This window comes from Mangifera indica, chromosome 7 (genome assembly GCF_011075055.1).
Source record: "Mangifera indica cultivar Alphonso chromosome 7, CATAS_Mindica_2.1, whole genome shotgun sequence".
Taxonomy (NCBI): domain Eukaryota; kingdom Viridiplantae; phylum Streptophyta; class Magnoliopsida; order Sapindales; family Anacardiaceae; genus Mangifera; species Mangifera indica.
In genome coordinates, this window is record NC_058143.1 from 15,447,995 (window position 1) to 15,472,964 (window position 24,970).

Here is a 24,970-nt window from a genome sequence, read left to right on the forward strand (position 1 = left end):
CACAGCTATTGCATAACCAAAATCAGCCCTACCCCTGTTGTTACATGATCCTAGAAAGATCAAAATAAATCTGATCAAATGGTTATTGATGCATATTGATCTACTTCAACGTGGGGGATGATGCATATATCTTTGATTAGTTTAAGCCAGATTGTATATATGGAAGAATTTGTCTCTCATATTGCCACTGAAAGTCTTCCAATATCTATATTTCCTCAGGATCCCATCCTCCCAAGGAAACCTAACTTTCTCTAAGACTTTTAGAAGCCTTGTTTTCCACAATGACATAATCTTGCAATCTTCGCACATCAGGGAAGTCCCTGAAAGCTTCAGTAACTGCAACTTTCACTACCCTGAGTACTTGGCAGCTATAGCATGCCCCATGTCAGCTCTACTCCTGTTGTTGCCTGATTGAACGGTCATCAATGCATATTGATCTAAACCAAGGATGAGGAGATGCATACCTCCTTTATGTTCATGACATGAAATCATCAACGTCTGTTAAATCAAATGGACAGAGACTGATGATTGATGAATCAATCTCCATAGTTGAGAATGAAAAGATGATGGAGAGCAGTTGGCCATGAGTCATCATGATCAAGCTCATGTACTTCACTTTTACTAAGTTGACATGTCTTTGAGAATTAAGCATCCCTTTTGGTTGAAAACATCACAAAAGCTTTTTTCTTCACTTGTGATAGCTTAGTTAAGAAACAAGATTTTGAGCTTTAATGGATTGAAGATTTCATCATCCCTTTCTTCATTCTTTTGCCACTTTATCTGAACAAACTGCTGCACAGAAATCTTCAATCCATAAAGCTCAAAATCCAAATGAAAGCATGCCTTTCTTCTTTCTTCTGCCACTTTAGGCCCAAATGTATAGATTTGCATCACTTTTACTGCACAGAATATATGATTTTCAAGATTGACATAAAAATTACCAGGCATCTAAAAGGGACTTTCATATTGGCTTTATGCAGTCTATAATAGCATTATTCCATCAGAATCTTATTATCAAAAAATGTATAAATACGAGAAGCTTTAGAAAAAAATTAAGATTCCCTGGGCATACAAACTCATCAAAGAGTTACACTAATAAAAAGACCTATGGAGGACATGCACTGATTTACCATCTCAAAGGATCTCTCTCACATCCTCTTCCATTTAATCTTCTTAGATCTTAATTTTTTCCACAGCACCTTCATAAGAAAGCATAGATAAACAAGTGAGCTAATGAAAGAACATAAAATAAGCATACAAAACAAACTAGATTGTCTAAACAACACTATCCCCTGGAAGAAAGATTCCCTAGTTGTAAAATCTTTGAACCTGAATCGGTAGGAAAAAGACATCTATCAAAACAGTGGCAAAGTAAATTATATCTTCAGTCCTACAACATTTGGCCATCAGACAAATTGCATCTAAGATTATGCAAATACAGTAATATATTTTAGCTTTAATTGTATGTTTGGTTCAGATAATATTTTATTACAAAACATAAAAAATTATCTCAAAAATAGATTATTAGAAGATTATTGGGTACAAATTATTATGATAAAAAAATAGTAGGTATAAATAATTATTGTGTTTGATTAAATATAATAAAAAAATATTACATTATTATTTTACTTAAATATTTTCAGCTATAATTATTCTAAAATATTTTTCATGTCACTTAATATATTAATTAAAATGAGGTTTATTTATGTCCTAACAAATTAATAAGATTAAAATTGTAAAATAATCAAGATTACCTCGGTAATCTTTTAGTACCTAAGATGGGTGATAGTTAGATTACCTTTTATATTGACTGACATATCACCATTGGTAATAAAATATCATTGGAATATTTTATTACCTGACAAACTAAATAAATTAATATAAAAAATAAAAGATAAATTACCAAAGTAATCTTTAAAAGAGAGTTTAATTGGAGTATATAAAAATTACTTTGATAATATATCTTTTGTTACTGAAATTACTTTGTTTGTTTTATTAGGTAATAAAAGATTCTGATAATTTTTTATTACTAATGATGATGTGACAAATAATATAAAAGTCTACTTTAAATATTAAAATATTACTAAGGTAATCTTTATTTTATTACAATTTTGTACTTATTTATGACAAAAATAACTTCATTTTCAATCAATATAACAAGTAATTAAACAAATATTTTAAAATAACTATATCCAAGTACATTTATATAAAATAATATTTTAATATTTTTTTATTACATTCAACCAAACACAAGAATTATCTATTCTTACCAATTTTTATTTATCAAATATAATAATAATTTATACCAATAATCTTCCAGGGAATTTATATTTGTGGTAAAATTTTATTTTTTATAATAAAATATTACCCAAACCAAACACACAAATTCCTAAACCAAACACCTCCTAAGAAGTTAAATGATGATAACTAATGGGAATCTATGTCCCTAACATCTTGACAATCTCCAATCATATAGTTGCATACGGATGTCTGTGATTATATTGTCAGCAATTTAAGCAAATGAAATATCTCATTCCTAAGTGACATAATAGACAGTATGTCTTGCAGTATACAAGATACAGTTGTGTAGATCCAATAATTGAAGTAGCAAAATTACCATTTATATTTCTTCTTGGAACCACAAGGACAGAGGGCATTTCTACTGATCTGCCCACTCTTAGCCAAATTGGACCTGGCAACATCCAGTGGTGTTGACCCCATCATCTTTTGAATCTAGAAGAAGAAAAACTATGGGTAAATAATATTTACCAATATTCCGCTCTCACAAGAATTCATAAAAATAAATTGAGAACCACATTATTTTTATTTAAGTACATATTATAGCAATTAGAAAACAAGTCAACCAGAAAATGCTGTCATACAAACCATAGACCACTTCATACCCACAAAAAATGTAAAAGTAGTTGTACGACAATTGAACTAGACAAAGTAAACAACCAACTGCGGCACACAGCCAATCTTTGAACAGATTCAGCTCCACACAAGGATCATTACAACAAATCTAGGATTTGCTCCACAAGTAAAAGGAAGGCATAGATAAGGATACAAAAACATGGTCCAACAAAACATATAAACAGAGATAAAACTCCTTAACATCTTTGAAATTATTTTAATCATCCATATGCGAACATATTTCTCAATCCTATAACTAACAAGCCAATTTTACAATCAGAAGAACCAAAATGATTGCAAACTGTGGTACCTCAGCCATGCTTTTGGGCATTGGTTTCCCTTCCTCCTTTAACTTCTCCATCTTCTTTTGTGCTTCTTTAGCCCAAGTGAACTTAGAGAGGGCATTCTCAACATCAGCTATTGTGCAATTACACTGCTTCGCAGCTTCTTGTTTCTGACTGCTTTGGATATTCTACAAACCAAGAAACCTAAACCCATAATCAGAACACTCAAACCATATGCAATAAGTGTATGTATACATGTCACATTATAAGGCAAAAAAAATTAAAAACCTGGATTCAAATTCATTATATACAACAATGCAAAGTTTATAAGATGAATATCATAGCTTATGATAGAACTTCAAACTTGGAAACATTAATTGTGAAAATCACAACATAAGAGAACTCGAACACTCTGTAACACAAAATGTGGGCTGTGTATTTTGATGTAGTATGGAAATGGGTATACGAAGAGGAATGTGTTCTGATCTGAGCACAAAATTGTAGAATTTAAAAGAGGAACTTTTCTTTATATTGTTCATTGAGAGGTGAACTGTACAATATATAGCAATAGACCAATTCTAAATAAGGATAGGATCCCTAAATAAAAATAAAGAAATAAGCTAGAAATATTTACATAATATTTACTTATAAATGGGAGATTTTTTCTACAATGATGGGAGATAATCTAAGGATGGTAGTTGAGAGAATTACGGGATTTTGAGGCAGGCAGTCAAGACCCTAAACAAAAGGAATTCCACGATAATATATTTCGAAGAGATTTTTTTTGTAAAAGCTATTTAATAAAACTTCTTGGTTTAATGTCAAAGAAAGCCTGTGCGTGTTAGCATTTCTAATTAACATTTGCGTTTCTGCTTCATCAGATTTGTGATAAATTGCATTTTAGTATTGACTCTTGAGTATAATATGTATTTTAAGGGAAAAAGAAACAGAAACAAACCTCTCCTTTGGGATCAATACCACCAAGGTAGCGAAGAATGGCTTCCTGTTTCTCAAAAGCATCAACAAACGTGGCTTCACTGCTTCTACCCACTATGTAATTCTTGAAAGTACCCACCTTTCTTGCATTCTTCAACCCATCAGCAAACTCTGTAAACAAAATGGATAAACTTTCACTACAAAACTGTCAAAAGTTCACCTTCGCTTTTTCTTTTTTGTTTCTAAGAGAAGTCAGAGATTGATGGGGACTTACGAATGAGACTGAAAGACTCAGAGGGCATGTTGAGCTCTTCTGACGATGACTTTTTCCCAGTGAAGACTCCTTTGATGGTGTCCATCCATGTGCTTTGAAGCGGCGACGTGGTGAAGATTGAACGGTGCTGTGATAGAATTAGGTGACGGTTAAGACAAATGTTTCTCAGGATTCGTGCAGAGTGCATTGTGAAGTTTAGGGTTTGGAGATGAAGATGGTCGTGGCGTTCACTTTATGCGGGGTTTTATGAGGAGTTTCTGGTCGGAGGCTTCTTTGGTTGAGTGAGGAGATCGCCTATGACGCAGAAATTGAATATTTAGGCCAAATCACTTATTCCCACCCTAGATATAGTGAAAACTTGTGATGTCAACTAACTTTTAAAAATTCAAATATTTATCCATCTATTAATTTTGGTTGTTATTTTCAGAAGTAAATCGTCATTTAAAAAATTTAGGCCAAAAGACTATTTCCCACCCAAAGTATGTTGACTTTTCAAACTTTCTCTCGTTAACTTTGAAAATCTTATTTATCCACCTATGACTGTTTAAATATATTAATTTTAAGGGTAAAATCGTTATTTTATATTTAATATTAAAAATCAACTTAAATATGATTTCATTTTTCTCTCCTAAATTTAAAAAACTAACTTTTTTCCCCTAAACTAAGTTTGAAAAAAATCACATTTCCCCATTAGGATTTTGTTTCAATATCTGGTCACTCTCGCTGGCGTCATCGCTGACTGTCTCTCCCTCTGATTGTTCCTCTTCCTCCAACGGCCTGTCTCAACTCCACCGCAACCCCTCTGGCATCTGAGAGATGTTATCTAGGAAGAGAAATCGTTTTCCCAGACGAAGACGAGTAGTCTCGTCTTCGTTTAGGAAGAAGATTCCTCTTTTCAGACGATGTCTCTTAGGCACCAGAGCGATTGGGATGACGTTGAGGCAACCGTCGGTGGAAAGAGAACCATCAAAAGAGAGAGACGACCGACAATGATGCCGGAGAAAGTGACAAGATATTGAAACTAAATCCTAGGGGGAAAATGTGATTTTTTACGACTTGGCTTAGGAAAGAAAATGTTAGTTTTTAAACTTTTAGGGGGAAAAATGAGATAAATTTTTCAGAGGTTAGGTTTCTGTTAATTTTAACCGACCACGGGTGGATAAATGAAATTTTCAAAATTAACAGAGAGAACTTTGAGAAATTAGCATACTTTGGGTGGGAAATAGTCCTTTGGCCAAAAATTTATTTAAACTCATAATGGGATTACCTTTAAGTAAGTTTTGAAAATTTTTTTTTTGACCCCTAAGCTCATATTTTCCAAATTTAAAAAATGACTTTCCCCTTCCAAGTATAGGGTTTCAATGTCTTGATCTTTTACCCTTTTGTAGTCGTTTGCCTGCCCTTTGAAAACTCTTAATTTCACCCCTATTTGATTTTAGTTTTCAGAGCAGCTTTTGTGTCATTCTCCTTCCGTTGCCGACATCCTCCTCTGTTGAGACCAAGCTGTTGTTGCATCCTCCCTTCATCGACCATCACCGATTGATGAAGACGTGATTCCAGACGACGACAAAAATGTGATTCCAGACAGTGACAAAGACATAATTTTAAATGACTTCCCTCAACATTTTTCCAGACACGATTCCAGATCAGACGATGACGATACCTCTTAGGGTTTTTCTAAAAGGAGACGAAGATGATGAGTCATCTTCCTCCGTGTCTCCATCTGGAGATGAACAAATGTCATCATTGATGGGTTTCATTAGTCGGTGAAGGGAGGATGCGACGGTGGCTTGGTCTTGATAGAGGAGGGCGTTGGCGACGAATGGAGAACGACACCGGAGCTACTCTTAAAACTAAAATCAAAGATGGGGTGAAATTGAGAGTTTTCAAAAGGTAGGGAGGTGGCTAAAATCGGTAAAAGATAAAGAGATTGCAACCCTAGACTTAGGGGGGGGGGGGAAGGTCATTTTTTAAACTTAGAAAATATAGTTAAGGGCCAAAAATAAAAATTTCAAAACTTAGAGGTAATCTTAGTTATAAGTTTAAATAAATTTTTTAATGACGATTTTACCTTTGACAGTAATAACCAAAATTAATAGAAGGGTGAGTGTTTTAGTTTTTGAAAGTTAGCGAAGGTCATTATACCTCGGGTGGGAAATAGTTATTTGGCCTAATATTTATAATGAATTTGTTAAACATATCTATATGGTTACATGATTTGGTTGAAAGCTAAATCCTTCTTGATAGAATATTTTGAATCGAGTTCAAGTTAGGAGATTTGACTCACTTTTAAAATTGAACTAGAACTAGAAAAAGTTTAGTTTAGTTAGGCTTGCAAGTTAGATAAAGATTCGATTCTATTCGAATTTAGTTCGTAACTTAATTTGAATTATGTTGACTAACTATTAAAACGATATCATTTTACTTATTATTTGATAAAACGACATTATTTTGTTAATGAGTTACGAATTTGAATGATAAATCCAAAACCACAATTCATATCATTAACTCGAACTAACTCAAATCGAATCATTTTCGTTCAAATAAACTTGAACCACCCTTAAATTTAACTTAATAAATTAAAATTAAACTATTTTTTATTCGAACCAAATTCAAGTAAGAAGATGTTTTGAATTAGTTTGGTTCCAACTCGAAATATACGAAAAGAAAATCATCAACTACTCTTTTAGAGTGCTTTGGATCAAAGCTAACGAGCAAAGATTAGAACATAAATGACTTTGGGCAATATGCTAGGCATCCAAGTTATCAGACACGGAAAAACCTTGATTCTTGTAAGCTCTCGGCATCGCACTCTTGTCATGCCAAAGCTCTTCAACGGTTTCGAGACAAAAAGAAATGTCTATACACATGAGAGTTAGATTAGAATCGAGCCTGTTTGAGCTAAAACTCAAGCTCGATTTGAACGAATCCGAAACAAACCAACCCTATGTAAGCTCGTTCAAGCTCGAGCTTGAGCTACTTAAAAATTTTGATACAAAATGACGTCGTTTTAAGTAATATGCATTAAAACGACGTCGTTTTAATAACGAGCTAGTTTGAAACGAGTCGAATCGAATTCGAACTAAATTCAAGCTTAACTTTCATAAGCTCGAACTCGAGCTCTACTATGCAAAACCGAGCCGAACTCGAGTTTAATTAGGCTCGAATCCAACCCGGATGCACATAAACCAAAACCATTCAAAGTATAATATATCCAAGTTTTGTCCAAGTGCAATGAAATGTTACAGTTTCATTTATTCATCAGTTTGTGCTATCAGCATTTCGATTACAAAAACTAAATAATTTGATAGTCCCAAATAGCATGAACCTCTCCCACCTTACCAATCCAGTAGTATATCTCAAAAGAGCAATACCGTTTGTATAAATCTTTTAGTATACAAATGGTTATACAGATGATGTCTCATCGTAGAATTGGATGTTATTTTTTCCTTAATTCAAAATCACTCAATCATATAACGACACATCATTATCTATGTAACCTACGTATAGTTTTGTTGATCTCGAAAGTCCCAAGTTATGCATAATCCTTCTCCTTGAAAAGAACAAAGAATGTCCCCGGGCTGCACACAATCCTCCATGATCCACTTTGATAAAAATCTGTGAAATCATCAATTCTTGATCAACAGCTCGTAAGTTAACCTTCCAAAACACTTGGAAGTTATCAGAGGCAACACAACAATTGACTGGAGGCCAATCATAAGCTATAACTTCACCTGTTGCTTCAGAGTTACAAAGAATCAAAATCCAAAAGGGCAATGCTGAAGAACCCTATGCTTTGGACAGCCCAAATTCAAACCAGATCTCGTAGTGATTAAAAAGCAAGCTATCATGTGTATGCTTCCCAATATATTCAAGTCCCAAACTTGTGAGCCTCTTCGTACACTCCTCCCCTCCTAATCGTGAGCAAAACTTTATGTTATGGGACACAAAGATTCGCCCATCATAAGGTTTCAACTTATTCGCTAGCCTCTCAAGCCCAAGCCACACAAGTTTGTCAGGCATATGAAGAAACACAGCACTAGCATATATCAAATCATACACAATTTCAGAACCAAACTTGGTGAAATCCATATCCTCACCTCGCACAATCAGAGGACGCTTATTTAGAAGACCTTGGGAAGGGAGTTCATATCTGAAAGCAGCCATTAAAGATAGCTCATCTCTCTCAAGGCAATGAAAGTGTTCAGGGCTTAGATACCGAATAAAATGCAGGCCTACGCGAAGTGTGCCACATCCAATCTCAAGGACATGTGAATTGAGCGTCAAGCGAGTTGCCTGAGCAAGGAACTCAAACACATCTCGACCACCCACCCAGGGCTCCCCATAGTTGCTGTGATGCTCCTCGACAAGGAGCTCACCGGGGCATGGTAGGGCCGTGTGATTGCTTGCTTCAGGCTCTTCATAATGTGATATGCCTTTGAATCTGAAAACCATCACACCAATCACATCACAATCACACCAAAATCTTCATTAATAATTGGTATGCTCTCGGAGGAATCCCTCAATAGGCTAAAGAAAACTTCTATTACACTAAATTGAACTATAAAGGTACTAATCTAAGCATTTATTTACTTAAAAAAATGAAAAAATATATATAGCGTATTAATTCTTCAACTACGAGAAAATTATAATTAATTAATAATGAAATGACAAATTATTTTAAAAATCTACAGTCTATAAACTGAGACTCACTGGATAAGATCTTGAAGCTGCTGAGCTCTAGTGCGGGGGTTGATCCCTTTCCTCAGCACATTGTCTTGCATATGAAGTCCGTTTCGAGATATCTGATCCTTCACCCACTCAATGTCGGCTGGCGTCGGCGAAATCCGGTCTCCGGAGAGGTACCCTTTCAGCGGCAGGTGGACGGAAGAGGAAACGGCGGCGTTTGAGGCGGACGAGATAGGGCAGTTGCAGATCGAGAGAGAGGAGAGGAGGAAGAAAAGGAAGATGACAGCGACGGAGAGTGTGAGAACGAGAACTGGTACGGTTACTGTGATTCCTTCTGTTGTGTTAGCGCCATTTTTGTGATGAGTATGGATTGGAGGCGAGGGCGTGGCTTTACTAGGAGACGAGTATGGATGGAGGATTGGGATATGTTTCGATATTAGGCCAAAGGATTTGTTCCCACCCAAGGTTAAGTGTAATCCCAGCTCACACCATCCATTTTCAAAAACTCAAAATCATAACCATTAGCAAAATTATATTAAAAAACTCAATTAAAGTTAAGATTAAAATTGTTATTTAATAAAAAATTTTAAAAAAATTAAAGTTTTATTATGTTTTTCCTCGTTAGTTTAAAAATTTAAACAATTTTTCTTCATTTAAAATTTAAAAAGTAGTCATTTTCTCTAAGGTTTTGAAACATTGTAGGATACAACAAAGTTTATCGTCTCCAACTACGTTCTCTCCCCCTCTTAGTCTAAAGCCCTAAGCTCTCGTTAGAGATCGTCGCCATCTAAAAAAGAAGACGACAATGAAATTTGTGGTTGTCTTCATATGAGATAAAGACGTTGACGATTTCTAACGAGAGTTTAAGGCTTTAAATCCGATGAGAGGGGAGCTAGGAGGAAGAGAAAATGTGGCTAGAGAAGGCAAACTTTACTGTCTCTAGCAACATTTCAAAACTTTAAAGAGAAATTGTCATTTTTAAAACTTTAAATAATGAAAAAATTGTTAGATATTCAAATTAAATAGAGTTTTTTTTTTTTTTTGTTAAATATCAATTTTACCCTTAATTTTAACTGAATTTTTTAACAGAATTTTATTGATTGACGAGATTTTAGGTTTTTAAAAGTGAAAAGATATAAATTTAAAATTATACTTAACCGTGGGTGAAAATAAGTTTTTTAGCCTTTAAAATTATATTTGTTGCTAACGTCATACATTGTCGTTTTGAACAATAATTGTTTTTTAAAAGTTGTGATGTGGTGATTGTGGTTTTGATTGTCTTTTTTATTATGAAAATGACCAAAATTTAGGGGATTTAAAAAAATTAACCATTTTTTTTAAATGATATTTAATATTAATATACTTTATTCTCTTTTATATCAATTATGGTGCTTTATATAAAACGTCACAACAAATTTTGAAATTTTTATTTTTACACTTTGACTCAAATTTTAATATCTTAATTTTGAAGTCTCATTTTCACTTTATTAGTCGGGTATTCATCTCTTCTTATTACTACTAATTACACTTTATAATGCTGTATTAGAAGGATCTCTATCCTTCTGTCGTGATTTATAGCATATGAAGAGCCATTATTTTTGAAATACTTCTATGACTGTTTGGTTTTAATTGATGGAGGTGATTTTAATAATTTATTTTTTTATTATTTAATTTATCAAATAATATTTTATTATCGATAGTTATATAATAGATAATATAACTGATAATTTAATTATTATTTTTATTTTAAATATTCTTAAATAATATTAATTTTATTATAATTATATTTTTATTTATTAATTTTTTAGAATAAAAATAACTTTATTTTCAATTAATATAATAATTAATATAAAAAGAATTTTAGAATAATTATACTTACAGATATTTAAGTAAAATTTTTAATTATTTTTAATTAAATACAATAATTATTTATGTTTACTATTTTTATCAATTTTATCAAATATAATAATCGTTTATATCCAATAATCTTATAATTAATCTATCTTTAAATTAATTTTTTAATTTTAATAATAAAATATTATTCAAACTAAATATTTTCCCTACCGTAAATGCTCATTAAAGTGGAGGAAGTTGTTGCACAGCTAACAGTCCTTCCTGGTGAATAAAATTTAAATTTTGATGATGTTATAAATACATAAAAAATTGAGTTCAAAATTTCATAAATATAATCGTGACAAAATTTTGCAAGTTCTTTAAAATTTCATAAATAATTTATTTTGAAAAATATTTTAGAAACATTTTCCAAGCAGTGGTTTGGCTAATATTTTTAATAAAAACATTATAAAAATAATAAATAGAAAAAGCTTTTGACTGTTTCTAAAAGTAAGCTCCTTGTAAGATCCGTGGGCGGGAGTCTACTATATATTTGTCCCATAAGATACTTACAGTCCTTGTAAAAATACGAAAAAAATTACTTAATTATTTTTATTTTATTATTTCTTAATTTCAATTAATCATTTTATTTCTCAGTTTGATCAAGTCTTCGACAGCAAACAAAATAAAAAACACATGTAAAAATTTAAGGAAAGAAGGTTAATAATATCATAAAATATTTTAAATTTGCAAAAAAAAAAAAAAAATTATTTAATTAAAATCGGGAATCGAGATCAAAACACCTTAAAACATTCATAACGGCGCCGTTTCTCTGCACTAATGACAGATAGATAAGGCAATTTTATTTATTTTTCAATTTTCACACATTTTGACTTTTATTTTTCTGTTTAGTTCTTCAATCTGTTTTTATTATTTATTATTTTTATTTTTAGTCCCAATCTCTTCTCTTTCTCTCTAAACAAGCAGACCCACAGCCACAGGCTACAAACGTATCAGTTCATATCAAATTCTAGGGTTTTTCTTCAATTTTGTCGTCTAATTGATATATCATAACACTGGTAAGTTAATTATTATTATTATTATTTTTGATATTGTTGGTATTATTCTGTGAATGACTGAACGTTCACAGATCATTCAATTTATTGCTCTCACTATGCTTTTAGTTGATTTCGTTACCTCGCATTAGGCTAGTTAATTTCTTTCGTTTTCTCACTGATTTTAGGGCTTCGATTTGCATTTTCTTCAATTCTGGTGATGTGAGGATAGTTGCTGTAATCGTTGTCGCTTCACTTGTTTTTGCTGTCGAATTAAGTGCGATTGTGGATGTTTACTAATTGACTTCTCTCACTGTCTTCTGTTTATTTGTTATTTTTATTTTTTTATGCAATGAGTAAATCTATTGAGTGCATTTTGGTCAACATGGCTTCAATCTATTTTAGCGTGCTCTGTTCTCTTGCCTTTTGCTTGTAAAATTAGTGTGAAAGGACTAAAAGTTGAAGAATCCGGTTTCTTAATCATTCCACGGAAGTATTAGTTGCTGATTACAGGCACTTTCTTTACTGAAACAAAACAGTGGTTTTTTACTTAAATGAAAAGTTAAATTTGGAATTAGCTTATGAAATTAGAGTGAAAGGACTAAAAAGGTGAATGATCCAGTTTCTTAATCACTGCACGGAATTATTTGTTCTACAGAAGTATTTGTTACTGATTCCAGACTGTTTCTCTGCTGAAGCAAAATTTGTGGTCTTTTATTTAATGAAAGGTTAAATTGCCAGTACTGCTATTGGCAGTATGATTGAGTTTGAACAATTTAGCAACTGATTCATGTTTATCACCTTTATTCTGGAAGTAAATAGAGGATGTGACATGTGATTTTTAATGTAAAATTTATTTCTACATGGTTATGATGAGTCTTTCATTCAAGCGATAAAGAGAAGATATTGATTCTTTATTTTTGTCAGCTGAAAGGAATTAGTATGTGACTGTTAGATAACATATTGTTTATTGATATTTGTTTAAGGAGTTGCAATGCACCGAGTGGGGAGTGCGGGTAACAATGCCAATTCTACTCGGCCCCGTAAAGAGAAGAGGTTGACATATGTGTTAAATGATGCTGATTACATGAAGGTGAAATGATTTATTAGTAATTTTTCATTTTTTACTATCAGTATTATATTATGTTTCTTTTCCAAACTGCTTTAGGTAACATTTCTTGCGGTATGCTTGCTCATTTGTGAGACACGCTCATTTTTTCTATTTAGTTAAGATGATGATTCTATATTCATTTATACAAAGGAGTAATTTAGGACACTCAAACTTGGGAGATGGTGGTATTATTCTATGGGTGCTCTGTATGCATGAGCTTCATGCATTCTCTTTTTTAAAGCAGAAAAATTGACATTCAATAGCTTCTGATTAGTTTCTGATATTCTAATGTGGTTCTTGAACATCATTAAGTTGAGCAGTTTTAAGTTCTGTATATCTTAATTAATAATGTATTCATTGTAAAACTCAAATATCACTCTCTCTTGGTCAATGAGAAAGTAAATTTGTCGAGCACTTTTTTTGATGAAGCTGAACTTTTTTTAAATTTATTCTTATACTGGAAAGATAACTGGAAGTACAAGTATGAGACCCATCCATTTTTGAAATTAGTCATATGTGTATATTATGCTTATTGTTTACCATATTTGTTGCCTTCTGCTCAATCTTGAGGCTTCTATATTTGCTGAAAAGAGGTTGCGACTGACTTTATTTATGTAGTGGAGTTATAGATCCTCATGTTGCTATGTTTGAAGTGTTCATCTTGCAGCATTGTGCTGGCATAAACTGTTTGGCTGTATCAAAGTCATCAGCATCTGATGGCTATGATTACCTATTCACTGGGAGCCGAGATGGCACATTAAAGAGATGGACACTGGCTGAAGACGCTGCTAGCTGCTCTGCTACATTGGAGTCACATGTTGATTGGGTACATTATTTTAATTATTATTTTAGTTTAATTCTTCTTTATTCATAATAGATCAAGGTTTTGGTTGATGCTTATTAATTTGAATGCATAAGCTGCTAGCTATCCTTCTAACATGCGCTGAATATCTGTGGTTGTGCAGGTTAATGATGCTGTACTTGCAGGTGATAGCACACTTGTTTCCTGCTCTTCTGATACCACCCTCAAGGTTTGTTAATCTTCATTAATTATGATGATCTTGTAATATGCTCTATTTGGCTGTTTTTTGTTGATTGGTTTGTTGTTTTTTGGGTTGCGATATTCCAGACATGGAATTGCTTGTCTGATGGAACTTGTACCAGGACTCTGCGTCAGCACTCTGACTATGTTACTTGTCTCGCAGCAGCAGGAAAAAATGTAATTTCTATGTCTAATTTTTTGTGCGTCTTATAAACTTCTTTGATGAAAGGTTCCTGTTAGTGAAATCTTGCTGTATAAGCTTTATTTCAATTTGGTCACATAATTGCTAATGTAGATATAACGTCTATGTTATCAAAGTCATTTTTCTGATCCTCTTTTAGTGTATCATGCATTTTAGAGCAATATTGTTGCTTCTGGTGGTCTTGGTGGGGAGGTTTTTGTATGGGATATTGAAGCCACAGGTACTCCACTCTCAAAACAAAGTGATGCAATGGAAGAAGATTGCTCAAATGGTGTCAATGGTTCTGGGAATTCTTTACCAATAACAAGTTTACGAACTATTAGCTCAAGCAATAGCATCTCTGTGCACACAAGTCAGTCACAGGGATATGTACCTATTGCTGCCAAAGGCCATAAGGAGTCTGTCTATGCATTGGCTATGAATGATAGTGGAACCCTTCTTGTCTCTGGTGGAACTGAGAAGGTATAATTAATTATAATTGTAATTTTAGCATTCTGATTTCGTCATGTTTGTAAATGAGATGAATTTTATTTAGTTGTCATGCTTACTCTAGGTTGTTCGTGTTTGGGACCCAAGAACTGGTTCAAAGACTATGAAGCTAAGAGGGCATACAGATAACATTAGAGCTCTGCTTCTAGACTCTACTGGCAGGTTTGTTGAATAGAGTCTGCTGCTACAGATATCTGCTATACTTGGATAGTGTTCTGGTCTAAATTTCATTATAATATGATCATATTTGTCTTAAGTAGTTCGTCAACTATTTTCAAAGAACTGATAATGTACATCAGATGCATATTTTAACACAAGAGACAGGTTTCTGATGGGCAATGCCTCTTAATGTTAGATTTTCTTGTAATGTTCTTGAGATAAAGTTATGGTTTATTGTTTGATTGGCTTTATATGATAATTGACTTATTTACTTTTCATTTTTGCAGGTTTTGCTTATCAGGATCCTCTGACTCTATGATCAGGTAGATAGTCTATTATGTTGCTCTAATGTTACCCCGATCATGCAATTGCATAAGATTTTTGCTTTAATTGTTGTGGATTTTTGTCCAAAGGTTATGGGATCTTGGTCAACAGCGATGTGTGCATTCTTATGCGGTGCATACAGATTCTGTGTGGGCACTTGCAAGCACTCCAACCTTTAATCATGTTTATAGTGGTGGGAGAGACCTCTCTGTAAGTGCCTTTATTTGTGAAAAGACAGTGTGAAAGCAAATCTTCCCGCATTTTCTCAATTCCTACCATAGAGCTTTGGTACTCAATTGTGCATATTTTCTCAGTTATACTTGACAGACTTGGCAACAAGAGAGTCTCTCCTTCTTTGCACAGGGGAACACCCCATTCTGCAATTGGCATTGCATGATGATAATATATGGGCTGCAACAACTGATTCTTCGGTTTATAGGTGGCCGGCTGAAGGACATAATCCTCAAAAGGTTTTTCAAAGAGGTGGTTCATTCTTAGCTGGAAATTTGTCATTTTCAAGGGCAAGGGTTTCCATGGAAGGATCCACCCCTGTAAGTGATTTTATACTTCCTGTTAATTGTGCAATAGTTGCTGTTGCATGCTGTTATTTCTTGTGTTCCCACTAAAAATCCTAGTTCTGAAATTGTATGCCCATTGGATTCTCCATCACAGAGGCTTCATAGTTGGGTTGATTGCTGAGGATTAATTGGACACAGGGATAGTTTTAGTATTTTGAATGGTTGTTGTGTTATTGCTTGATAGTTGATTATAAATATCAATTTTCTTATCCCCAATTCCCCTTAAGTGCTGGCTGAGTTGCTTTTCCTCACAGTATTCTGTTTGTGGTTGGATGAGAATTTTTTATGAGTGTTAAGTAATGTTCAAATAAATGATATCTCTCTAAGGGGTATACATATGTATATATGCATACACTCTGACTTTTGGGTACTTATAGTTTGGCCTTTTTCATAGGTTCCTGTTTATAAAGAACCAAACTTTACAATTCCTGGAACCCCAGGAATAGTGCAGCATGAAATTTTAAATAATCGAAGGCATGTCTTGACTAAGGTGAATATTAGAGTTTCAATTTATATTCACTAGTTTTAATATTAAATTTCTAGCTTTGGCATTTGGGTTTTTCTTGAACTGATATGTTGTGCCTCTTTGATAGGATACTGCTGGTTCAGTAAAGCTATGGGAGATTACGCGAGGTGTTGTGGTTGAGGACTATGGAAAGGTAACCAGAAGCTTTTTTTCTTAATTTTTCATTATTTTCCTTTTGTCTCACTAGAACTATCTGGTTGTTGGTGTATGGTATTGTTGCTATGATGATGTGTGGTTACAATCTTTGTAGGTATCATTTGAGGAGAAAAAGGAACAATTATTTGAGATGGTATGTTTACTATATATATACATATATATATGTGTGTGTATATATATATATATATTTTTTGATGTATTATAGTTTTATGGGAAATTATTCCATAATTTTCAAGTGTATGTTGTTTTGAATCTTACTGTTGATTTCCCTTCACTCCAGGTGAGCATTCCTGCATGGTTCACTGTGGATACTAGGCTTGGAAGTTTGTCTGTTCATTTAGACACGCCACAATGCTTCTCTGCAGAGATGTATTCAGCAGACCTTCAAATTTCTGGAAAACCTGAGGATGATAAGGTAAACATTTATCTTGTTGACCATGGCTATGGGCAATACACAGACAACTATAAACATACTTGTTTCTAATGCAATTCATCTAATAATGTGGGGGTAAACTGTGGGCCTCTAAGTTTCATCAAAGAATGCAGGTGAGAACCAAAAATTTTAAACTAATTATTTAGAGTTGTGTACGGCTGCTGAATAAGCTTTAAAAGGTCCATTGACTTTTCAATAGTTCCAGAACTGGCTAGAATCTACCCCTTATTATTAGAACGGATTAGATTTGATAATTTCTCTTGAAAGAATATATAAAAGTTCTAAAATTTGTGTTCTATTTAGAGTCTGAAGGGGTCTTGTTCATTGACTTGTGCAATCCACAGGTTAATCTGGCTCGGGAAACACTTAAAGGTTTATTAGCTCATTGGCTGGCCAAAAAAAGGCAGAAAGTGGGTTCACAAGCTTCTGCTAATGGTGATATTTTGTCTGGGAAGGATATCAATACTAGAAGCCTTACCCATTCAAGAATGGAAGTGGATGGTAATCCTGAAAATGACTCCGTGGTTTATCCACCATTTGAATTTTCTACCATTTCGCCGCCATCAACAATTACTGAGGGTTCTCAAGGAGGTCCATGGAGAAAGAAAATTACTGACTTAGATGGAACTGAAGATGAAAAGGACTTTCCTTATTGGTGTCTTGATTGTGTTTTGAATAATCGCTTACCTCCCAGAGAAAACACCAAGTAATTTTTTTAATTTAATTGTTTGTTATTCACTCATTCATAATCTCTGGAAAAGTGCAACAAAGTTTGCTAATATGAAACTGTTAATATATTAACAGCCGTGATGATTGGAATTTCATTTGATAAATTATATGCATCATGGGAAGAACTCTGCAATTTATGAGACAGGACACATTTCCTAGCATTGTGTGCTCGGTCTCCAAATATAGTTTGTCTTGGCAGTTCTTCTTCTGCTGTTATCATGTATCGAATTATCAGGATACCTTAGTAAATTTACTATCATTTATTATTTATTGGCATTATGTTTGAGCAGCTTCTTCTGCCTCTAGTAAAAGTTTATGTATAATCATACAGGTGTAGCTTTTACCTGCATCCATGTGAAGGTTCAGCTGTCCAGATCCTGACACAGGGGAAACTAAGTGCACCTCGGATATTGAGAATACAAAAGGTAAATTAGTTTCAACTTGGTCACTCACAGTTAAGGAACTTTTGTGTGGCTTTCTTGTAAGATAAGTTAGTGCATTTTCTTTGAGTTTTATTTGTTTCTGTCCAATGCTACCGTTTATTAGTATATGATATTTTTTCATTGTTATATGCAAAAATATGTCATTTATTGTTGGTTCATTAAATGTTTAAAAAATTTGCCTGAGATTTGTTCGTAAACCTGATGTGGCAGCTTTTGTGGATGTGCTGGTGTATTTTGGTTTTAAAATAATTAATTTTCCCTTGGTATTATCTGCCAACATTTGATATTTTATTGGGAAACTTATATAAAAATGATGCAGAATGATATTCTCCATGAAGCAGAGAGGTTGCTTGGCTATGTTTGACATTCCTATGCATGTAATAAAGGTTCTTCTGCATGTCAAGTTTGGAATGTTTTAGTTTTCATTTTAATCGTTGATATGTCAGTACTAGGTGTGGAATTTAGAACCTTTACAATATTTGGATTGGACACATTATATATGGACTTAGGCAATGTTTTTTCTTACTTTTTAATGGTGTTGTCTTGAACAGTCCTGAACCTTTGAAGATGCTATAATATTCTGATAGTATAAAGGCCTGGGTGTGTGTGTGTGTATTAATTTTATCATTGCTAAATATAACAATGCCTTGCTTTGTTATGTTCTTTGTCTATTGCCTCTTACTATCATGTTATTTTTTCCTTGGACTATGAACATTTTGGTTTTACTGCTATGTTTATGTAGGTTATTAATTATGTTGTGGAGAAGACGGTTCCTGACAAACCATTAGATGGTGTAAATTCTGATGGAACATTTCCTGGTCTTGCTGGAGGCCTATTACAGCATTCAGCAGTAGGAGATTCATTCCGATCTGGTTTGAAGCCATGGCAAAAACCTAAGCCTTTGATAGAGATTTTGTGCAATAATCAGGCAAGTGAATTATATCATTAATGTTGAGTAATTTTAAACTTTGTTATCAATGTGTTTAGTACTGGGTTTATGGTGTTGAGGTTTTAGTAGACATAGCAATACATCAAGTAAAACCAGAAAGAAACTTATGGTAAGTGGACCATTCGAGACAGATCTGCTAGTCTTGTATCTCTGTAGGCTGAGAAAGTCTCAAACTTGTTGAAAATGCTGGCATTCTCAATCTCATAGCTATGCATTGTAGTGCCGTTTCATTTATATCACCAGTAATTTCTGTTATAGTGAAGATTAAACCATTTTAGACACTTTTTCTTGATAGCTTGAATTTGAAAATGACTGCATGCTACCTATTATGCCTTATGATTTTTTGAACTGAACTTTGGGTTGTGTTGGATAATATGTTTCTGCCTTTTTCAGGTATTATCCCCAGAGATGAGTTTAGCTACTGTGAGGGCATATGTATGGAAGAAACCCGAGGACTTGGTTCTTAATTATAGAGTTGTGCAGGGAAAGTGACTCCATATGATTAGAGTAAGAAGGCAATTTTGCGAGTGTTTTCTACAAAGCCTTGTTCAGTTGCTGTTGAAAATTTCTAATTTTTACTGTGCTGAGTCCATTCTAATTCCATATTATAGGTTGCAGTATTTAATGTTCGCACAACTGGTGTTTGTCATGGCAGGCTGGATTATGCATATGATGGAGGACTTCTGCTCGTGTGAAATACTGGGTTTATATAAATGATTCTTCTGGATGATCTGGTGGGTGGTTCCTTGTAAATTTGGTAAAGCCAATCGATTGATGAATCTTGGGCATTAGCAGAACCTGCCTAGAAGATCCTGTTAATCACTTTCCTAGTTAGGCAGGTGATATTATGAAAAAAAAAATTTTGATCTGTCTGGTTGACATGAGATTTGCAAAGTAGTTATACAGTGAATATGCATGTGAGAATAGATTGAAAAAAAAAAAAAAGGGTTTTTGGGGCGTAGTTGGAATATTCTCCTGAGGATCATCAAATTAGAGAGAAGATGCTGAAAGCTTGTAGATTTGTATTGTGGGATTCTATTCCTGGACACAGGAACCCTGTTAATTATCAAGGTTTTTTCCAACCCTTTGCCCCCGTAAAATTTGTTTTCAGCAATGAGACTTATCATTTGTGTTGAATTAGTTCGTTTAAGAGTGCCTGTGTATATATATATGTATATTCCCAATAAATCAATGCATGCATATTTTTAGTATATAGATGATATGATGTATAATATGATTAGATGATTTTGAATTAAAAATAAATTAACATTCAATGGTATAATGATGAAATAATATTTGTATATTCAAATTATGTATTAAAATTGTGATGCATAACGTAATATTAGTGAAAAAGCAATATTGTATAAGTAGTTGTTGGGCATACCACTTCTTGGCTGTTGGACCCGTAGTTGTTTGTGACAACTGAACGTTTACAAGTGAGCGACTAAGAATTGCCATAGCTAAGGTGGGTATTTTATGGCTTAAAAGTCCTATGTTTAAAGTAGTTTTTTTCTTCTGAGTTCAGAGGTTTTTGTGGTGGGTTTTTTTAAATGCTTTTAGGGGTGGTTTGGTTTAACAAATGTTTTATTATTAAAATTAGAAGATTATTTTGAAGGTAGATTAACTTGAAGATTATTGGGTATAAATTATTATTATGTTTGATAAAATTTGATAAACTAAGTAGGTATAAATAATTATTGTATTTGATTAAGGTAATAACAAAATATTAGTATATTATTTTATTTAAATATCTTTGGATATAATTATTTTAAATTTTTTTTATGTTATTTGTTATAATAATTGAAAATTAGATTATTTTTATCCTAAAAAATTAATAAATAAATATATAATTATAATAAAATAAATATTATTTTGATTATTCTTTAATATTTAAGGTAAAAATGATAATTAAACTATCTCTCATACTACTTGTTATATCATTATTGATAAATGAATATTATTAAAATTTTTTATTACTTATAAACCAAAGATAGATTATTAGAGTAATCATTAATGCCCCATAATCATACTCTCCCTTAGTACTTTTAATAAAAGCCAAAGATTTATTTTTGTCTAAGGTTTGGTGTGCTTTCAAACTTTCATCTACAATATTTAAAAAATCTAAATATTTATCATTTTGTTAAAATTTTTTATCAAATTAAAGATAAAAATATTATTTAACCGGAAAAAATTTAAAAAAAATTAAAATTTTATCTCATTTTTCCTTTTTAATTTATAAAAATAACAATTTTCTCCACCTAAATTTGACAAGTTGATTTTTTCATTTACTTAACCCATCACAAGAAATAAATTAAATTTTCTTCAAACATTCCACAATAATTAAAAAATCCAGTACAACTTTGAACATCATGATCATCTTCACCAAGTATGGCCACTATAGATTCAATTTTTCTACAAAGATACTAATACAGATAAATATTTATTTTTATTACTATGCGTCTTCACCATAGTATCTGATAATATATATAATTCATATGTTAAAAGCAACAAATATCATGAATCTTAGGATCTATACTATGCTTATAAATGAAAATTATCAAGTTTTGAAGCTGCTGTTGATATATCTTCTTGAAAAGAATCTTCCTTTTCTCTATTGGGTGCTGCTGCCTCTGAGATGGAACTAGGCATCTGTCTTGGTGGTGGAGCTGAACAGACTGGTACAACTGTTCTTATTCTTACAGCTGGTGCCATAAAGCTGGGATGAACCTGTCTAAGGTTCCTTCTTTCAGTGCTAGGTATGCTTGAGTGCGAAGAAAATCCGGTTCTCATACTTGGTGGAGCAGGAATCTGGCTTGCCAAATGTTGTGGAAGGGGCCTTGCTGAAGATATAGGTGCCACCGTTCTCATTGCAGTAGATGAAGGTGATCTGGGACTTCTATGAGAACTAGCTCTTGGATGATACTGGGGTCTCAGATGCGATGGAGCTCGTGGGTTTTGTATCTGTGGATTGCCAAGCTTAAAACCAGATTCCAAGTTCCTATGAGAAGCCAATTCAGATTGCCCTGATTGGCTTCTTTCATATTTAACATTTTCGAATTTGTTCTCAAGCTCCACACTAATTTTACTTTCCAAATCAACATTCTTCTGATTTCCATCCTCATGAATTGGTTGCTCAATTCTTGGTTCAGCATTGGGGCGAACAGAGACAGAGGCATCTGGAACTACAGACGGTGGGAGTTTGGAGGATTCTTCTGCTTTCTCCTCCTGTATTTCTTGAATAGTCACCGTGGATCTGCTCCTGATTGGCTCAGGAACTGACTTACTTGAGAAGCACAGCGATGGACTGGAGGTGGCAACTGTGACCCTTGGTTCTTCTATGGGTAATGGTTCTTGTTTTCCCGTTGGAATATATAACGTGTGGTTTGGGCAGAAAATAGACTGCATATACGGCAGAATCTGAGGACCAAGTGGTGGAGATGGTGGAACAGGAAGAATTAATAGGCGGTTTTGAAGCTGCAGAAATTGTTCTTGCTGCCACATCTGACACAGGTCCAGCTCTGGGGAAAAATTAGGGTAGGCCCAGCTTTGGTATTGTTCAGGATATAAGCTTGAAGTTGGTGGGGCTAGGCCTCTGCACATAGGAATGAATCTCTGATGTCCATGTTGGCAGTCATTTTGCATGAAGAGCTTTGACTCTGGCTGTTGCAAAGAGGAAAGAAAGCGAGCGATGACAACTTGTTCCTGCTCTTCATTGCATTTGGATTCTAACAAGTGAGAAGAAGGTGAAGTAGAAACAGTTGAGCCACGTTGAGACACTACAAGAACAGTGGAGAAACATATTAGAATAATTTTGTAAACTAAAATTAAGCAAATTAGTATGAAACAAGTTGACTTTGAAGAATTCACGATCTGAAACCCGAAGAAAATCAGAGTTGGTACCCTGATTATGATCGAGGGACATTTTAAAGGCACCAAAACAACCCATGCAGTTTATACATTGCACTATATCTACCAAAATGAATGTAATGCTTTCGCTTAAAAAGCAATAACAATACTCTGATCATAAAACTAACAAAGAAAGATGAGATGCATACATCTCTTCAAGGTTGACCAAGCGACCATAGCAGCATTTTTCTGAGCCTGTTTCTTGGTCCTAGCTGGTTCCCCTGTGAAGCTCATCCTTGCAAGCTCAACTGTGCATGAGAAAACAGGAACATGGCCAGGCCCTGATCGAACAGTAGTATACATTGGAAGATTCAAGCCTGCTTTGTGTGCAGTCTCTTGCAGCAAATTCTTGTAAACTCCAGTTTCATCCTGAGCAGCAGAAAAGTGCCAAAAACACAAACATCTTAAGACTAAGAGATGAAAGACACATGTAAAGTTCCAGATAAGGTAACAAAGTTCTAAGAACCAACAATAGCAATTACTACGTACTTACCAGAACTCTTGCAGCTAGTGCTCTGGAAGGACCTTTATTTGCAAGTGTACTTAGAGCTACCTCCGCTGCAGCATGTTCAGCCTGTCTCAGAGTAGAGCAGAATGTAGGGCTTTCAAAAGTCTCTCCGTTAAAGTTGACAGTTGCTTTGAACCGAGGGGCATGGTCTGGTCCTTCTCGTATACATGAATATGCTGGTAGGTTGAAGCAGCTTCTCTGAGCCAACTCCTGCAATTGGTTCTTATACATACCTATCTGCAAGAATCAGTTGTACGTTAGAAACAAAAAACATTTAAGTTTACTATCGAAGACACAAGAGGAAGAGTCTATCCGGTCAAAAAATCATATCCCACAAGCATCAATTAGCTTATTGATAAAGTCTTTTCCTAATCTAGGATCAAATAGCCAGTTCACCAAACTAGAAGATAACTATTTACATCAAGTACCCTAACCTTTTAGGGAGAAAATTCGAGTAAATTTCTTAACTTGATTTCAAGTGCAGTCTCCAAAAATGAATGAGTAAAGTAAAAGGAACGTTATAAAAAACCACACTCATGGCCATTCACAAAATGTTAAGACATGAGGAATTTAAGTAACCAGCCCTTAAATTCTCCAGTCTTTCAGTTTGCTTCTCATAAACCAAACTGAGTATGTTAAGAGTTAGAGACCAACTGAAGTTTTTGCCTAAACAAATATCAAATCAAAATAGTTTCCTAAAAATTCACGCAGCAGAGTTATCAAGAAGCTAGCAAAACTAAAACAAAAACCATTTCAGATCCACAATATTTAAAAAAAAAAAAAAAAAACTCCCATTAACTCTTCTCTTTCCTTGCTTTTTCTCAGCAACCAAACACACCTAAGATTCAACAAACACACAATATCCAAAACCCACCTCGATTACACCGTTCACAAACCTAAAACAGCACAAAGCTACCATCTTTCAACTTCAATACCAGTCATGGCAATAGATTAACTCAAACCCATCGACAAACAAAGGAAAAACAATTAACCCAGAAACAAATAAGCATTAAACGATGTGGATGTGATCGCAGAGAAGGGAAAAAAAAGTAACTGACCTACTGAGCACACACGGGTATGCCTGATTTCGCACAGCCGCAAGAATTTACCGAGAAAGTGACGCAAAAGTAGCGAGAAAGCGAGGTAGAATCAGTGTATAGTAAGAGAAGTAAAATGGAGTTTTCATCTTTTTTGCGCCCAGGTGAGTGAGTGCTGACAAAACATGAAATTTACGATGAAAAATAAAGAAGCTGAATAGTGTTTAATGTGTGTCAGACGCTTTTCTTCTCGTTTTTCCACAAGTTTGTGTGTGGTGGTGTTGGGCAGTTGGTAAGAAGTGTTTAGCTGGGGCCTTTGTTCTTTGTTTTTTGTTTTTTTGTTTTCTTGATTTTAAATGCTTTTCTTCCATACAAATCTCCATATTTCACAATG

The 24,970-nt window shown here is 33.7% G+C and overlaps 4 protein-coding genes across 7 annotated transcripts; 1 reads left to right on the plus strand and 3 right to left on the minus strand.

Annotated features, from left to right (window-relative positions):
• Positions 1-937: 937 nt before the first annotated feature.
• On the minus strand, positions 938-4,722 carry LOC123220712 (protein translocase subunit SecA 1). The gene is made up of 5 exons (XM_044643267.1): positions 4,408-4,722; positions 4,156-4,304; positions 3,224-3,385; positions 2,618-2,733; positions 938-1,199 (listed from the first exon to the last, which is right to left on the minus strand). The coding sequence occupies exons 1-5, from the start codon at positions 4,592-4,594 to the stop codon at positions 1,181-1,183; spliced, it is 633 nt and encodes a 210-aa protein (XP_044499202.1). The 5' UTR covers positions 4,595-4,722; the 3' UTR covers positions 938-1,180.
• A 2,915-nt stretch (positions 4,723-7,637) lies between these two features.
• LOC123221521 lies at positions 7,638-10,313 on the minus strand. The gene is made up of 3 exons (XM_044644355.1): positions 10,305-10,313; positions 9,121-9,578; positions 7,638-8,851 (listed from the first exon to the last, which is right to left on the minus strand). The coding sequence occupies exons 1-3, from the start codon at positions 10,311-10,313 to the stop codon at positions 8,197-8,199; spliced, it is 1,122 nt and encodes a 373-aa protein (XP_044500290.1). The 3' UTR covers positions 7,638-8,196.
• A 1,539-nt stretch (positions 10,314-11,852) lies between these two features.
• On the plus strand, positions 11,853-20,336 carry LOC123221222 (WD repeat-containing protein 48-like). 3 transcript variants are annotated; one of them, XM_044643994.1, is made up of 19 exons: positions 11,853-12,008; positions 12,971-13,077; positions 13,763-13,921; positions 14,061-14,126; positions 14,225-14,314; positions 14,496-14,801; positions 14,893-14,990; positions 15,275-15,310; positions 15,401-15,521; positions 15,626-15,862; positions 16,284-16,379; positions 16,483-16,548; positions 16,666-16,704; positions 16,852-16,986; positions 17,349-17,710; positions 18,065-18,158; positions 18,919-19,104; positions 19,519-19,632; positions 19,737-20,336. In XM_044643994.1, exons 2-18 carry the CDS (start codon positions 12,979-12,981, stop codon positions 19,615-19,617), a joined length of 2,289 nt encoding a protein of 762 aa, XP_044499929.1. In that variant the 5' UTR covers positions 11,853-12,008; positions 12,971-12,978; the 3' UTR covers positions 19,618-19,632; positions 19,737-20,336. The 3 variants fall into 3 exon arrangements, with proteins under 3 accessions (XP_044499929.1, XP_044499930.1, XP_044499928.1); XM_044643995.1 differs by having other exon boundaries at positions 19,778-20,336; XM_044643993.1 differs by having other exon boundaries at positions 11,854-12,008; positions 19,781-20,336.
• Positions 20,337-21,552: 1,216 nt separating this feature from the next.
• Positions 21,553-24,894, minus strand: LOC123221744 (double-stranded RNA-binding protein 2-like). 2 transcript variants are annotated; one of them, XM_044644646.1, is made up of 4 exons: positions 24,598-24,894; positions 23,525-23,776; positions 23,181-23,400; positions 21,553-22,901 (listed from the first exon to the last, which is right to left on the minus strand). In XM_044644646.1, exons 2-4 carry the CDS (start codon positions 23,768-23,770, stop codon positions 21,667-21,669), a joined length of 1,701 nt encoding a protein of 566 aa, XP_044500581.1. In that variant the 5' UTR covers positions 23,771-23,776; positions 24,598-24,894; the 3' UTR covers positions 21,553-21,666. The 2 variants fall into 2 exon arrangements, with proteins under 2 accessions (XP_044500581.1, XP_044500580.1); XM_044644645.1 differs by lacking the exon at positions 24,598-24,894 and adding an exon at positions 24,414-24,572.
• Between the last annotated feature and the right edge of the window lie 76 nt (positions 24,895-24,970).

What these genes read in the sequence shown, in the direction of transcription:
- LOC123220712 (XM_044643267.1), bottom strand. Translation starts at nt 4,594, where the DNA reads ATGCACTCTGCACGAATCCTGAGAAACATTTGTCTTAACCGTCACCTA. An exon ending in TGAGTCTTTCAGTCTCATTC is followed by an intron (nt 4,305 to 4,407) that starts GTAAGTCCCCAT and finishes TTTTGTTTACAG; the next exon opens with AGTTTGCTGATGGGTTGAAG. An exon ending in GTATTGATCCCAAAGGAGAG is followed by an intron (nt 3,386 to 4,155) that starts GTTTGTTTCTGT and finishes CTTGGTTTGTAG; the next exon opens with AATATCCAAAGCAGTCAGAA.
- LOC123221521 (XM_044644355.1), bottom strand. An exon ending in CAGCTTCAAGATCTTATCCA is followed by an intron (nt 8,852 to 9,120) that starts GTGAGTCTCAGT and finishes GATGGTTTTCAG; the next exon opens with ATTCAAAGGCATATCACATT.
- LOC123221222 (XM_044643994.1), top strand. Translation starts at nt 12,979, where the DNA reads ATGCACCGAGTGGGGAGTGCGGGTAACAATGCCAATTCTACTCGGCCC. An exon ending in TCTCTGGTGGAACTGAGAAG is followed by an intron (nt 14,802 to 14,892) that starts GTATAATTAATT and finishes TGCTTACTCTAG; the next exon opens with GTTGTTCGTGTTTGGGACCC. An exon ending in TCCTCTGACTCTATGATCAG is followed by an intron (nt 15,311 to 15,400) that starts GTAGATAGTCTA and finishes TTTTGTCCAAAG; the next exon opens with GTTATGGGATCTTGGTCAAC.
- LOC123221744 (XM_044644645.1), bottom strand. Translation starts at nt 24,458, where the DNA reads ATGGTAGCTTTGTGCTGTTTTAGGTTTGTGAACGGTGTAATCGAG. An exon ending in TTGTGAACGGTGTAATCGAG is followed by an intron (nt 23,777 to 24,413) that starts GTGGGTTTTGGA and finishes TGATTCTTGCAG; the next exon opens with ATAGGTATGTATAAGAACCA. An exon ending in TTGGTCAACCTTGAAGAGAT is followed by an intron (nt 22,902 to 23,180) that starts GTATGCATCTCA and finishes CTGTTCTTGTAG; the next exon opens with TGTCTCAACGTGGCTCAACT.